General features: G+C 31.7%; 1 protein-coding gene across 1 annotated transcript; it reads right to left on the reverse strand.

Moving 5' to 3' along the window:
• Nucleotides 1-3,193: 3,193 nt before the first annotated feature.
• Nucleotides 3,194-11,514, reverse strand: LOC101202764 (gamma-secretase subunit APH1-like). The gene is made up of 6 exons (XM_004140831.3): nucleotides 11,278-11,514; nucleotides 10,846-11,001; nucleotides 9,030-9,115; nucleotides 6,913-7,038; nucleotides 6,508-6,635; nucleotides 3,194-3,761 (listed from the first exon to the last, which is right to left on the reverse strand). Exons 1-6 carry the CDS (start codon nucleotides 11,388-11,390, stop codon nucleotides 3,636-3,638), a joined length of 735 nt encoding a protein of 244 aa, XP_004140879.1. The 5' UTR covers nucleotides 11,391-11,514; the 3' UTR covers nucleotides 3,194-3,635.
• Nucleotides 11,515-15,646: the final 4,132 nt, after the last annotated feature.

The following is a 15,646-nucleotide window of genomic DNA, read 5'->3' on the forward strand; positions in this document are numbered from 1 at the left end:
ATTGTACTAGACATTTTCTGCTTTCTGCTTGGCTTTTCTTTTGTTTTTTGTTTTTTTTTTTCCTTTTGTTTTTTGTTTTTTCCCTTTTTAATCCATTCAACTTATTGTATAGTATTACAGGATTGTATTTAGTGTATATTGTTATTTTCGAGCCTGTTTAATGTTCTTGTCACTTTTGTTTCTTATTTTTTTAATAGACTAGGTTTGATAAATTGTTCCAAAGTTACTTCTCTTTAATTAATGTCTGCTATATTTATGTGGTCATTTCGGTAGCAGGTTTATAATCTTTTTTTTCTTCCTTATTTGTTGTGAGAATTGGGAGTGAATGTTTTCTTCACCCTGTGCTAGAGATCTTGGTTCAATGTTTTTCTTAATTGTTTTACTGTCTTTTACTATTGTCAATCACTGATAGAGATAGACAGTTGGAAGGGATCAAATCTTTAGAGGGAGTGACGGATTGATTGGCTATTGCTTTGGTTTTGTTTTGGAACTTACAACACAGTTGATAAAGCAGTACGTACAATATGTATTTCTACAGGTTAAGTTAAGCATCTAAAGAACATTTCTTCAAATTTTCCAGGTCTTCATAGCAGTTCTCTCTGTTCTCTTGCAACCAATCTTTCTTGATCATCGAGATGCTATCGTAGGGTCACCTGTGCTTTCTTTTTTTTTACCCTTAATTACAAAGACCGGTTTTGTGGGAACAGTTCATCCGTTAAAACCATTGAGAGAAGCGGTGAGGGAGGAAGGCTGAGATCTACGTCCTTCCTCTATTACATGTTGCCCTCTTTTATGGAAAAAACCGTGAGGTGGGAAATAAAAGCACACATTTCACTTCTTTTCATTTAATCAATTAAATTCATTTAATTTAATTAATTATTGCAATGGTTTAATTTTATCAATTATTAGTTGCAGTAATTAATGATTAATTTGTATCGATTAATTTACAAGATTAAATATCTCAAATTTAATTTAATGTTGCTATCTTATTTCATTTCAAGTGTATATATTTCTCTTTAGAACCTGTAGTTTTTAATTTGAATTTTCATTCCTATTGATTTTTAACCTATAGTTTTATCATGAATCTAATACATATTTTAATCTGAATCTAATTGATATTAGTATTTGAGTCTTATTCAATGTGGTATATCTTTTTTATTGTATAGTTTAATTTTGAATCTTATTCAATGATTAATTTTATATATATTGTATTAATCACTATATTTATTACAATTAATATTGTTTCTAATGGATTTGAACAATTCAAATTCTTTGAATAGTGACCTTTGTTAATTGGTTGTGAGCTAACAACATATATAATGAACTTACATCTTACAAGTTTTAATGATTGAGATTAATTAATTAAACTATCTTAGAAGTTTATGAGATTAATTAACTAAACTATTCAAATTATAGAATATATTGTATCTATGGATTTTACCATTACATATAAGTGCTTACACTTCACACGTTGTTCATAATTGGCAGGTCAAATTATTGTACCAATAAAATCTCTTGTAATTACCTCTAACTCCTTAGTTGTCACTGAACTCTTTAACGGGCATATGTTTATGGTTCTATAAACCAAGTTCTTCTCAAACTCGAGTAGGTAAGTATTCTTTGTTCAAGATATGAAATCAAAGCTTAAAAGAAACAATTCACCTACTCCTCTTAAAGGTGAAAATGAGTGAATTTCATCTTACTTCAAACATGAGCGACTTATATATACAATATATCATGAGTGACTTATACATCCAATATATATCGTCCAAGTTTCATGAAATTATGTTAATTTTTTTTCCATAATAGATAACTAATTATCACAAATTTAAAATAATCACTTACTATATCAAATAACTAGTTAAGTACAAGGCTTTAAGAAATAAATTCAATCAATGTGACATTTTGCAATATTAAAATAAATGTTTACATTTATATATATATATATATATTATTTTTATTTTAAAAAAATTTACTTTAATTTCAACTAGTTAGAATTTTACAATAATATTGTTAGAATTTTACAATAATATTATTTCTTTTCCTTAAGAAGTTAAGTTTGTTCATCTAGACAGTGCATTTATGCCTAACCTTCATATTTTATAATAGTGAATTTTTTTTAAAATAATATAATAAGAGGTAGATAAAAATTATAAGCTCAAAACGTTCAATTCACACACTATTCTAATGATCACACACTATTCTAATGATAATAATATTAATATTAATATGAGGCAAATATGTCTAAGAAAACAAGACCCACAAAATATGGAAATCAATCTTTCATATGTGAAAATAATATGGAAATCAATCTTTCATATGTGAAAATAATATTTTGTTGATGTGTAGTGACCTCCAATGTTTGTTGTTGACGTGTTGTCCAACATATTGCGAAAATTTTATCTTAAATAAGATGAGCCAACCCATCAAATCATGAAGAAACTAGATTAACACAAATCATAAAACGAACCATTGTCCTTAACAACAGAAGCAAACCAAACACGAGAAACCCACAAGTTGGCAGAAAAACTAAGAGCCACAACCACATTCATTCTTCCCCTTTTGTTTGACTTACAAAAAACAACCAAATTCAATGATTAAGACTTCATCAAACCAAATAAAGTCAATTAAAAGCTTGAATCCTCTAATGCAGCACCGAGAAAGAACAATATTTAAAACAATCTTATGAGATAGATCATCAGCAACCTCTTTCTTAGGAACAAATCTTTTTCTAACAAAATATTCAGCATCAATGTGACCAATAGTAGGAATATGAGTTAGACTAACTTTCATAAAACCCTTAGAACCTACATTTTTCATGCTAAATTGAGAAAAATTGAGAAATGAACGTCATCCTTTTTCACAATTGATCCATTGGCACAAGCATCTAACATGGAAATATCACACACTATCATCTTGACCATCATATCTGACAACATTTTTACCAACCATAACATTATCAACAATCAACTTCACAAACACCCTTAGAAGGCCAATTCCTAAAAGCAACACTAGCAAACACATCAGAACAAACAATGTCATCCTTTAACACATTCTCGAAATAATCATTCAACTGGCTAGATGAAGCAACAATAAAAGCTTTATTAACCTCAGAGACACAATCAATGTCAGCAAAAGCAATATCAATATACTTGTCAAAATAGAGATAATTACCATTCACCACATTTTCAAATGAAACAATGATTTTACCCATAGATTAACCAAGAGCAATATTATCAATAATGTCTGAACTAGTCTCTTAGTCCTATTTTTTTCTGTTATTTATTTATAGAACAATCCTGTGGTGTTAGGTCATTTAAAATATATGAAAAAAATTTCTGAATCAACGGTGCAAGAAACCATAAGTATGTTGATTCAAGAAACCATAACATAGAAACCGTAATCGATACTTTAAGAAATGTGTTATCGTGTTAATGCTGGACTCTTGTTCCTACATAATGGCATTTCCATAGGCTACAAAGTTGTGTTTGTGTTCGTCATGTTTGAGGTTTTTGGAATGGTGGACAAACAAACAAGAAGATAATACCTCTGGGAATACACCTCTTGAAGGTATTTCTGAGTTAGCAATATTACTGCAGAAGAGTAGTTCAAAGATGATGTTAACAATTACCCTGTCAACTTCGGTTTTCCATCAATCTTCTCCAAACCATTTTCCCACAGTGAATCAAGGTCAGAATTGCCATGATGTATAGGAGAGGAATACTAATTACGCAACCTCCGGATGCAAAGTTTACCAGCGTCTGAGAACAAAAGGAAAAGCATATGAATCATAGAAAAAAAAAATTACAAAAAAGGAAAAAACTTTAATTTTGACCCATAAACTGTCCCGGGTTGTATCAATTTAGACCCTTCAAATTGGAAAGGATAATGAGCTCCTAGCTGCCTAATATATTCTTGATCACAAAAAAGTAAACAATAAAATAAAATAAAAATGATGTTGCTAAAGACTTTGTATATAAAAATAGAATATACAAAGGAATAAAAAAGGAAAATATTTAGGAATTAGGGAAAATATTCTCGTAATCTTTCCATAAATATTTTAAGATTCTAACAAGGTTAATCTTTCCTTGGACTTAAGCCTACTAATTCTAACACTCCCCACAAGTTGGGACGTAAATGTCAATAAGGCCCAACTTGCTAACACATGAATCAAAGCTCTGAGAAGTCCCTTTATGAGAACATCAGCAACTTGTTGATTCGAGGGGATGTAAGGGATGCATATTATTAAACCACCAATTCATCCAAAAGCTTAAGCTTGTGGTTGAAGGCAAATTTAATTATATATCACCAACACTCCCCCTCACTTGTGGGCTTGAAATATCTAAAAGGCCCAACAAGTGGAATCAATTTTACCTCACTTTTGGGTTTGAAATATTTGAAAGGCCCAACAAGTGGAAATTGATTTTAATTGGGGAGGAAACGACAATGCAGGGGCATGAACACAGGACCTCCCCGGACCACCTGCTCTGATACCATATTAAACCACCAATTCATCCAAAAGCTTAAGCTTGTGGTTGAAGGCAAATTTAATTATATATCACCAACACATATCTCCACATGTTTGGTTCTATCATGTTGAACTGAATTGTTGGCGACGCTAATAGCTACCTTATTATCACATAATATTTTCATTGGCACCTCATAGTCCTGATAGAGGTCAGATAAAACCTTTTGTAGCCAAATTTCCTCACATATCCCCAAACACGTAGCTTCGTACTCAACTTCAACACTGCTTTTGGCCACAACCCCTTGCTTCCAAGTTACGAGATTGTTCCATACAAAAGTACAATAGCCAAAGGTGAATTTCCTGTCAACAACGAATTCTACCCAGTCAAAATCAGTATAGGCCTCAATAGCTCTTATGTCAGTCTTCCTGAACATCAATCCTTTAACATGAGTTGTTTTTAAGTACCTCAGAATTCTGTTATCTGCCTCTGTGTGTTCCTGCATGAACTAGCTAACAACACTTACAACATAGGAGATATTCGATCTAGTGTGTAACAAGTAGATCAACTTTCTCACAGACTGCTAATATTTTTCTTTATCAACTGAAACATTATCACCTGAGTTTCCCAGTTTACAGTTAAACTCAACAAGAGTATCAGTCGGACAATATCCCAGGATACATATTTCAGTCAACAAATCAAGGGTATACTTCCTTTGAGATATGGAGATACCTTCTTTTGATCTAACTACCTCCGCCAGGAAATACTTCAAATTTTCCAAGTCTTTAATTTCAAACTCACTACCCATCTTCTCTTTCATTTGGATGATCTTTACGATATCATCACTAAATAAAACAATGTTATCGACATAAACAATCAACACGGCGATCTTCCCAGGCTTGGAGACTTTCTAAACAAAGTGTGAACAGAGTGCCTTGATTGTACCCTTGGGACTTGACAAAGGTAATAAACCTATCAAACCATGTTCTCAGTGACTGTTTTACCCCATACAAGGATTTCTAAAGTTTGCAAATCCGAGATCAAACTGAGCTTTAAACTTCCTCTTCCAAGTCTCCATTCAAGAACGCATTCTAGACATCTAGCTGATATAGGGGCCAGTTTTTACTCCTAGCAACAGATAACATAACTGTAACGGTATTAAGTTTTGTAACTGGGAAAAATGTTTCAGAGTAATCAACTTCATAAGTCTGAATAAATCCTTTTGCAACTAACCTAGCATTGTGTCTGTCAAGAGTTCCATCTGTCTTGTATTTGAGTGTAAACACCCATTTACGTCCCACGATTGTATGTCACTTGGGGAGAGTACAGATTTCCCAAGTCTTATTCTTTTCAAGAACTCTCATCTCTTTCATAAGAGCAGTTTTCCACTCAAGGCACTCTAAAGTAACGAGGATAATTTTAGGTATCATGGTATGTCAAGGTTTGGCCGTAAAGGCTCTGAACTGTGGTGATAAGCTCTCATAGGAAACATAGTTGCAGATGGGGTGTTTCTGTAGGACCTGGTACCTTTCCAAAGCGCAATAGGAATGTCAAGAGAAGGATCATACATATATAGATTATCTGAATGATCCTGTTCAGCCTCATTACCAACAGTTTCTACTCTAACCTCAATCTCATCAACACTATCCTTTTCTCATATCTTCAAGAACAATTATATCGGACTTGCCATTCTCACTCATTTTACTGTCAACACATCAGTCAATAAGATTAATCATACCTTGACCTCGTGGAGGTTCAAAGTCTTAGATCGAAGCCGACTGATTAGTAGGGGACCCAATTTCCTTTTTGAGATTCCTCTTACAATAGGTTTTCCAGATAACTTGGTTTTTAGGTATGGTATGAGAATCAGGGTCAAGTAAGGTAACAAGTGTAGGACTGGTAGACTCTAAGGGATAGTTAAACTCTTCACTCACACTCTTCCCTGAAGACGGCTAACGAGAAAGATGTGTGGGGCTGGGGGCTGGGGGGCAAAAGTAATAATAAATCAAATCAAAGACCAAGAGCAGAATTAGAGTTTTACCACCATTCCTGCGGCAAGATGTATGACCGGAACAAAATATTGGTCCACTTTCTTCCCCTCTGAATACCCATTGAATGCAATGACCATAGAGAAAGTATGGATTGTAACAAATGCAAGAGCAATGATAGCTGTAGGATTACCAGCAAAATACAGCTCGATAAGTTGCCTTCAGTTATTGATGTCAGCAAAAAAAAAGAAAAAAATAGTGATACATTTGCCAGCCTTAAAATGTGCTAGCAATTAACGATCAGAAACACAGTATTTGAATAATTGAGCTCTAGGATGGAGTGGAATGTAAGGGTTTATGAAAGTTAGAGTGACAATAATTACCTAATTTGTTGGACTGTGTATGGTTCACAGAGGTATACAAAGTATTTACACAAATAGATATGAGTAAAAACTCACCCGAAACAAGAAAAAAAGGTAGTTGGGAGCATCTATCAACGAAGTACGTCGCTGGACCAAATGAGGGAGTTAAAAGGCTAAGACAGAAAAACACAGCATGAGATATGCCATGACCTAAACCCCCAGCTGCAAGCAATTAAGAAGTGCACATTAGAGCTCATGTAAGAGTAAAAAACAAAGACAATAGGGAACCTTGCTGAACTACTAAAATCACTGTGCCCTCGGTTCATAAACAATTGTCTTTCAAAACTAGAAGAGAGATTAAACACCATTTAATAAGTCTCATCAAATTTAGCAGAGTTGACTATCAGTTAGTCTGATTGCCTCCAACACACTGACAACTTTTGTTTGTATTTCTCAATAAGACTCTTAAGTCAGGCTGCAACTTCTAGGAATGTTTTCTTCCCTCAAGGGGCTGGGTCTTCTAAATCTAACTAAAGTTTCCATAATTAGAATTCTGGTCAGAAAATTTAAGCTTCCAAAGTCCACTCCTTCAAAGCCACAAGGAAGTTTCATGGAACAGCATCACCAGTGAGGTTTTGACAAAGATTTAATGGGAAAGAAATGTTAGAATCTTCAAGGAAATTGAAAATTCCAAAAAGGAAATCTTAGAATCCTATCCTCTGTTTTCAATTTTTTCTTTTGGTGTAAAAATTTATTGCCCCTCAAAGATCATAGTTTAAATTTAAAATTTTCTTGTTGCTAATCGGAAACAACTTTTGTACCTCCAATGAATAAGACTTCTTTTGTAACCCTCTGGATTATTTCATTCATCAATGAAGTTGTTCCTTATAGGGTGCGATAAAAAAAATAAAGTTGTTTACCATCCAAAAAAAATATTTTAAAAAACCAGGCTTAAGTTTCAATCTGAAGAGAATTTTTAACTTTTACACAATCCGTCTGACCCTACAACATTTTGGTGTCAAGGTAACTCATAGGAAATTAATTCTTAAGTAGGTGGTCACCATGGATTGAACCCATGAACTCTTAATTAGTTATTGAGACCATGTCTTCTTTTTTACCACTAAGTCAACCTATGTCTTAGTGATTCTCTTCCATCTAAAGAGAATTAATACTATGGTCATCACCCAAAAAAATATTTCTACTGATCTTCGTCCCACTGAAGCCATTCTAAGTAGAGAGAATAATATACTGGTGCATTATTTTACTGTAGTATGCATTATTAGATTTTAGGGTTTGTTTTTGCATGTAACTTGGCCTGTGAGGATGATGACTTGAGCTATTAGTTACCTTTTAAAGGTTGGCTATTGCAATAGGATCCGGTTGGAATAGGCCCTTGGAGTATTGTATAGAGTATTTGGTCGGAGTGAATCATAAGGATATTTAAAGATGTTTCTGGCAAATAGGAGGCAAGCATATTTTCTATCCATTCTGGTTCATTCTGCCTCATGGTTGTTCTCATTTTGTATGGTTTTACTTGTTAGGAAAACATATATTTTTGGTCCCCAGATTTTGGTTTTAATTTCCATTTGGTCTCTAAATTTCAAAATGCTACACTTTCACCCAAGTTTCAAGTTTAATTTTCCATTTGTCCCTTGGTTTCAAAATGTTACATTGGTACCCTTGAGTTTTGAGTTTTATTTCCTTTTGGTCTCCATGTTTCAAGATTTACATTTTTAACCTTGATTTTTCACTAAATACTCATTTTCGGTTCGTAGTGTTAATTTCTATCAAGTAATTTACTAATTATCCATCACTATTAAAACTAATTTAGAATTTTCACTGGATAATTATTATTAATTAGCTAAAAGTTAATGCCAAAATGAGCATTAGCAAAAACTCTACTGTAAAAGTATAATATTGAAACTTAAGGACCAAATGAAAACTAAACTCAAAAGTCAAGGTTGAAAATATAGCATTTTGAAATTTAGAGACCAAATAAAAATTAGACTTACTTCAAGATAAACGAGCAACATTTTGAAACTTAAGGACTAAATGCAAACTAGTTTCAAACCTTAAGGACCAAAAGGGTATTTTTTTTTCCAACATTTTATACAGGTAAAACGTAATAACAAAATCTTAATGTCGTGGCTTTATAGAAACCAATGGTAATATACAAAAGGCTATGAGTTGAATCATGGGGGATCAAAGTTTACCTAGAGCAATCTGCATCTTATCTGCTAAATATAGGCGCGGCTTTGAAACTCTGTCCGCAAAAGCATCTAACATATCTTCTAACCTCCTATAAAAATTCAATAGCTGAGAAATCGTAGGTAAATCATTGTTTATAGCAAAAGTATTATACAGTCTACAGAAAACAAGTACTTTAGAATCTAATTGAGAGTGTATATTAAAGACAAAATAAATCAATGACAATCTTGAAGTAGCAGATAGGAAGGAGGTACGTCTTTAGAAGGGTAGGGAAAATAGTCAAAACTTGGGACGCTGTAATATCAGAAAGATATTAGTAATTGTAAGAAAACTCCAATCAGTAATCTAGTCTTTGAAGGTTAAAAAAAATGCTCTTTGGATTATGCACCAATAAGATAAACTAATACTAATAGTAAGGCCAAATAAATATACCAATTAGAAGAGAGTTAGAAAGTTCTAATTTAGAACCTAGAATGAATGAAAAATGATTGAGTTCTGATTTCTGTGCGGTAGACTTATTGTTTTTTATGCAAAGCACAGCTTTCATTGGGAAAGAATGAAAGAATACACGGATACAAAAAACCGAGCCCAAAAAAGAGAAATTCCACTGTAAGAAGGGACACCAAATATACAAAATCAAGTTCATAGTCTAATTACAAAAGATTTTTGAAATTGAAGCCTAGTGAGAGACATGAAAGCGAACAAGAGAACATAATCCCATTACTCTCCCTCTCACACCCCTAAACACCCTACCATTTATGTGCGGTAGACATGTGTAAATGTAAACATGGAGATTAAAAAGGCCAACATAAGCGTAGTTCAACGGTTAAGACATCTATACTTCCTCTAAGGAGTCGTACTCCACCCCACATGTGATATAATATTATAAAAATAAAAAACAATAATAAAAAGGACTGTAACCTTGAGCATAAATCCTAGAAGGAAAAAGTAAAAGATCCATAACAATGGCTGCTCAACATGGCGAATGGACAGAGAACTTTAATCACTGAATACATCACTTTTTATCTATATTAGTCCAAAAGCTTCCTTTTTCCAAATTTGAACTAATTTTTCACTAAAAGAATGTAAGTATATGTATATCACATAAAACCATCTAACTAAACCTACAAGCTAACTCCTTCATAGCCACTAATCAATCTTAGACCAAAAGCTTCCTTTTACCAATTTTTGCCTAATTTTCCACTAGAAGAATGTAAGTGTATCACATATAATGATATAACCGTCTAACCTTGAACACTGTCTAGATATAAATTTACACCTGTGTTCTATCAGTGTTAAGTGGTAAGAAGGCTGAGGTGTTCAGTGATCAGTTGCCTATTGGTAAAGTTAAGCAGCAGCTTAGGCATAAACAGCCCAAATACGCCTAACTCTGTCTATAATGATAATCATTTAAGGAATTTCTTCACTGCCTTGTACTCTCTCTCTTTCTCTTGATACATCAACGACTAATTATTTATATTTCGGACTTCCTCAATACACCTAATCAAACCCACGTGCTTCCAATTCCCACAGTCAATAGCAAGATATTATAACAGATTTTAAACAGTATTTATACTTAGTGAGGTGAGGCAATACACCTCAAGACTCAAAGAGGTGGGTTCCATCAAACTTTTATTTCTAAGGAATGTTGCACAAAATCTATATTACTCGAATCTTCAAGTGATATTGAGATGCTATCGGAATTAGATTATGTTAGCTTCAGTTCCAAATACTTATACAGCCCTTTTGTAATTTCATCTCATCAATAAAATTCTGTCGAATGCTTCTCATAAAAATAAAAAAAATGTGATGTTGATTCACCTGTAGACTTTCCAGAAAAGAACCCGTAGAACTTCTTGAAAAATGACCGAAGTCAAAATAAGAATTGCATAAGGCCACGATACTGTTGAATTCAGTGGAAGAAACCCCCTCCATAACGCAGACAGCAATATCAAACTAATGAGCCATAACAGGGTGCTGCAAACATAAAAAACAACCGTGAACTGTAATTCTACCACGTAATAACTGCTTTAGCAACACAATTGCTAGATGAGGGCACAGAATGTGAATTGGACAAAAAATAGTTGATCCCACGAACCAAACAATTGAAATAAACCGAAAATTCGGACATGTTCATTAAGATTGGAAGTTGAAAAACCTAGTTGAAAGCTTTTAAAACTCAGACCAAAGCAGACATGAAGGGCGATGAGATGGGGATGAAGGAACATTGTGGAAAGAGAAATGGAGAAGTACCTGGAGAGGAGAGTGAGAATCAAAAAGGGCTTGTGAGCAATGACGGAGATGAAAAGGGAGAGAGAAGGACCCAAGGCTATCAAGGTGTAGCCGATCCCTGCTGATACTGTCATCGTTTTCTTCCTTTGCTCTCCGCCCTCCCGGACCCCAATTTCGAGACTGATATTTGTATGCTTCCAAGTTTGGACCTCCGAAGTGTTTAATCTACTGTGGTGTCACGGGCGGCGGAGCGGTATATGGCGCCCCATCACACATGTTTTACACATGACCAAATTACACGCAGCAATTTATTTAGAATGACTCAATTTTAAAAGTATGAATTTGGATTGGAACCATGTGCATCTAAATCACTCGAATTTGAACATGAAACCTCTTATGTATGAAAATATACAGGTGCTAGTTGAGTTAAACTCATATTATTTTCAATGTTGTTCTTCATTGTTTCCTATTTGGTATTCAATTTATTGTCCTTTCGTAATATTCGTCCATCCATTATATCGTACTTTACCTATAACGTGCTAACTTTTTATTTCATTATATTGCTTACAAATATATACCACTTCATATATACAATAATACATGTACATATATATATATATAATGATAAACAGTAAAAGTTGTTAGTCATATAAACATTTATATTTTAAATATACCATAAACTTAAAAGATGTAAACTACATAATTATGATAGAATTTGAGTTTAAAATATATGTTTATATAGTAAATAGTACTAAAACAATAGTAAACTACACACTTTCAATGTATCTATAGTATACATTGAAAATATCACACATACACATTATCAAGTTGTATATATTTTAAATCAACAACATATACTTTAATACATTCATAAAATATAATAGTTTTGTTATGTGATTTAGTATATATATACTTCATCTTATTTACAAAATTAATATTTAACGACATATAGTTCTAATAATCTACTGGCATGATGATCAGAATTGCAGTTTATTCCGATGATTTTTTCAACGAGTCTAACAATTATGTTAGCTTTAGTGTGTTCGAAATAATAGTTTGATGAACATATTGTGCTACGAGAAGTTGTACAATGTCCTCGAATCCAAGTTAATATTTAGTAACATATAGTTCTAATATCAATATTTGAAATAAAGTACATAAATCAGTTTAACAAATTGAGAGCATAACATCTACTTCATATAATATACAATTTATTGTTTCATATATACTATTCATAAACCAATTTAACATTCAACCACTTTTTCATACAATTTATTGAATTTTCAACTCTTTCATCAAAGTCCCTACATCGGAAACATATTCAGTTTTTCTCAACATTATATAATAGATAACAACTAATGTTTTAATGACATATCTTACATATACTCATCATATATTTTTTTATTCATGTTTATGTAAACATAAACAACATTTCTACATACTCAATATTCTTTCAAATAATGAATTACTACGTAAGATATTAATATTTAAATAAGACACATAAACAAATTGATACAAAAACTTTTCATTCATAAAACATACGTTGTATTATTCAATATATACTATAATTATGTGAAATACATGAAAAACAATGCAAAAAGAATGGATGGAGAGAGAGGCTGGAAAGTGAGAGAGTTAACGGTAGGAAATAATTTTTTAACAAAATCATAAAATAAAATTAATTAAAGGACAATTTTTATTATAAAAGTACTATAACATAATTAATCACTTACCATATTTACATAAGTTATCTAATAAATGCAAATCTTAATCATGGTCCACTTTTATTTTTTTCTTCTATTTTTTAACATATTATTGATAATAAAGATGAGTAAACTGGTCATTTGGGTTCTATATTCGTGTAAAATATTAGTCAATTTAGAATTTTTTTTGAAAAATTCAACAAATTTGGGTTAATCTTATGATATGTATACCATTTTAGGTGATCTTAGTTAAAGACTCTTTTAAACAATATAACAAACTGGCAAAATATTTACACGGTATAAAATAATTTAGAAAACGGAAAAAGTCCACCGTGGAAAGTACAAAAAATGACTAAGTCAATACGCGATTAATTGGCCACTCGACGTAATATATTTGGTACAATTTAGATTTGATACACCGTCGTTTAGATTTAACATCGTTTACATTTTAGTACACGAATATTCTAACGATTTTTTTCAAAAGTATTTGGTATATGATCATCAAATTCTAAACAATTGTGTACCAATATTCAAACTATTTTTTAAAATATCTTTTATATTTTATATTTGTTAGATTCGGTTGTAGCCAACTTTTTAAAAAAATATATATAAAAAATAATTGTAGAAGAAGATAAAAAGAACAATGAAAATGAAAAGAAGAATGGCCGAAGAAGGTAAGAAAGAGATGAAAAGAAGGGGGATATTTATACAAAAATGACCCATTCGTGGATTTTTTATTTTATTTTATTACAATATCATAAATTTTGAGATATTTTGTTATATTTATGAAAATTATTTATTAAATCTCAACCATTCACCAATTTCATTTCGATTTGATTTCAATGTGGAGCTCTTAAAAAGAATTCCAACCTTGATATGATGCTAAGCCTTTAAACAAAGTGATATTCAAATCTCAAAGTTTAATTTGAATTTTCATAAATTTATTATTTTTTTGTTTTTAGTTTAAAACTTTAAAATGAACAAAAATTTCACGTAAGTCCCAATATGTTTCAAAGTGGTCTTAATTTAAATTATCTAAATAAATTCAATTTGATTAAAATGAATTTTAAATCATTTTCATTTCAAAAAACACTGTGAATCTTAATTTTTCATAAAAGAATTTTATTTTAGTTTCAATCCCAAGTTTCGGAAAGAATTTCAATTTCAATCAAATTTGAATTTTCTAAACAAAGTTTCAATTCATTTTCACTCTTTACGAAATAAATTACAGAGTTTTTTTAGAGGGTTACTCGTAAGGATTAACTTAGATTTAAATATTAAAATATGAGTTGGCACATAAGACGTCACTATGTCAATCCGACGATGGAATTAAGATTATCAAATATCTCAACTATCGAGGTAAATATTTTCTCTTGGTACGTGATAACAAATTGATAGATATCTGTCACTCAAAATATTAAACTATGCTATGTTCTTAAAAGTTATAGTGAAATTAGATGAGACATTTTTTTAAATTCAAACTTTGATTTTTTTTTTAAAGAAATATATAAAGTTTTTTACTATAATGTTAGATAATAGAATAAAATGTTTTCAAACGGATGTTGTAAGATGCTAATACTTTTCATATACTCAATGATCGCCGAACCTATCCTTGGTAAAATAATAATAGCTCTAATTTAAAACAAATGACCAATCACATTCTAAACTGATTGGTGGCTACTCCAAACCTTTCACCTTGAAACAAACTCTATAGAGTGGGACGTCAGTTGCTCCATGTCGTGACATCAATGTTATGCTCAGTTGCCACCAATATGCTGCAACATTGAGCAAAAGTGCACATGAGTATTGTACGTAGATTAGCTGCGATGTTAAGATATAGCGCACTTCACTGTATTGTTTTGCAGTCTTAGGTTTCAAGCATTTACGTAGCGTTGCAATGCTTCTTGAGTAGTTTTTAAGTATATCATTCTCCCTCATCAAGCCTTAAAGTCAAGGTCAAGGATATTCCCTTCAACATTTTGCTTCAATTAGTCCGTTCAACCTAAATTTTCAATTCATACAAATACAAATAAAAAACATAAACGAACACAAATAATGAACAAACCTAACTAAATCCTAAACTTAATACACTTTTTATTGCTTTTCACCCCTTCATGATTAGAAATTTGCTAGTCACGACCAAAAGACAAACCCTAAGGAAATTCTAAACAAGACTCCAAAATATAATATTAGATCTATAATTTAGTGCATATCATGTAAGTATGCTTTTCTAAAAATAGGGGAGATCATGTACAAATCCTTCCATTATCATTTTAGATTCAACCAAAATATGAGTCCATTCAATATATATCAAAATAAACTTATAGGATGAACAAATGGAATAGAAAATTTCCCTCAAAGTAAAGGAAAAACATGACTTTCTATCACGGTGCACCAAGTAGTTGTGACAACACAATATTATCCACGTAAAAAAAAAGTATATTATCACGAGATGCTAATGCTAATGCCACTTAGCTAATTTCAATTTAAGTTGAAACAAATCACAAAATCCACCACTGAAATAGGATGGTAGTTGAAACTATAGCCTTAAATCTTTTGGGGCCTAAAAAAATTGTAACTAAATAGGTAATTTTTACCCATTACCCTTTTTAATTTACTGGTATGATTAAAAGGCATGGTTTTTGTTTGGAGTACACAAATGGTATGAGTTAAATGGTGTACATATG

The sequence above is a fragment of the Cucumis sativus genome, chromosome 6 (genome assembly GCF_000004075.3).
Source record: "Cucumis sativus cultivar 9930 chromosome 6, Cucumber_9930_V3, whole genome shotgun sequence".
Lineage (NCBI taxonomy): Eukaryota > Viridiplantae > Streptophyta > Magnoliopsida > Cucurbitales > Cucurbitaceae > Cucumis > Cucumis sativus.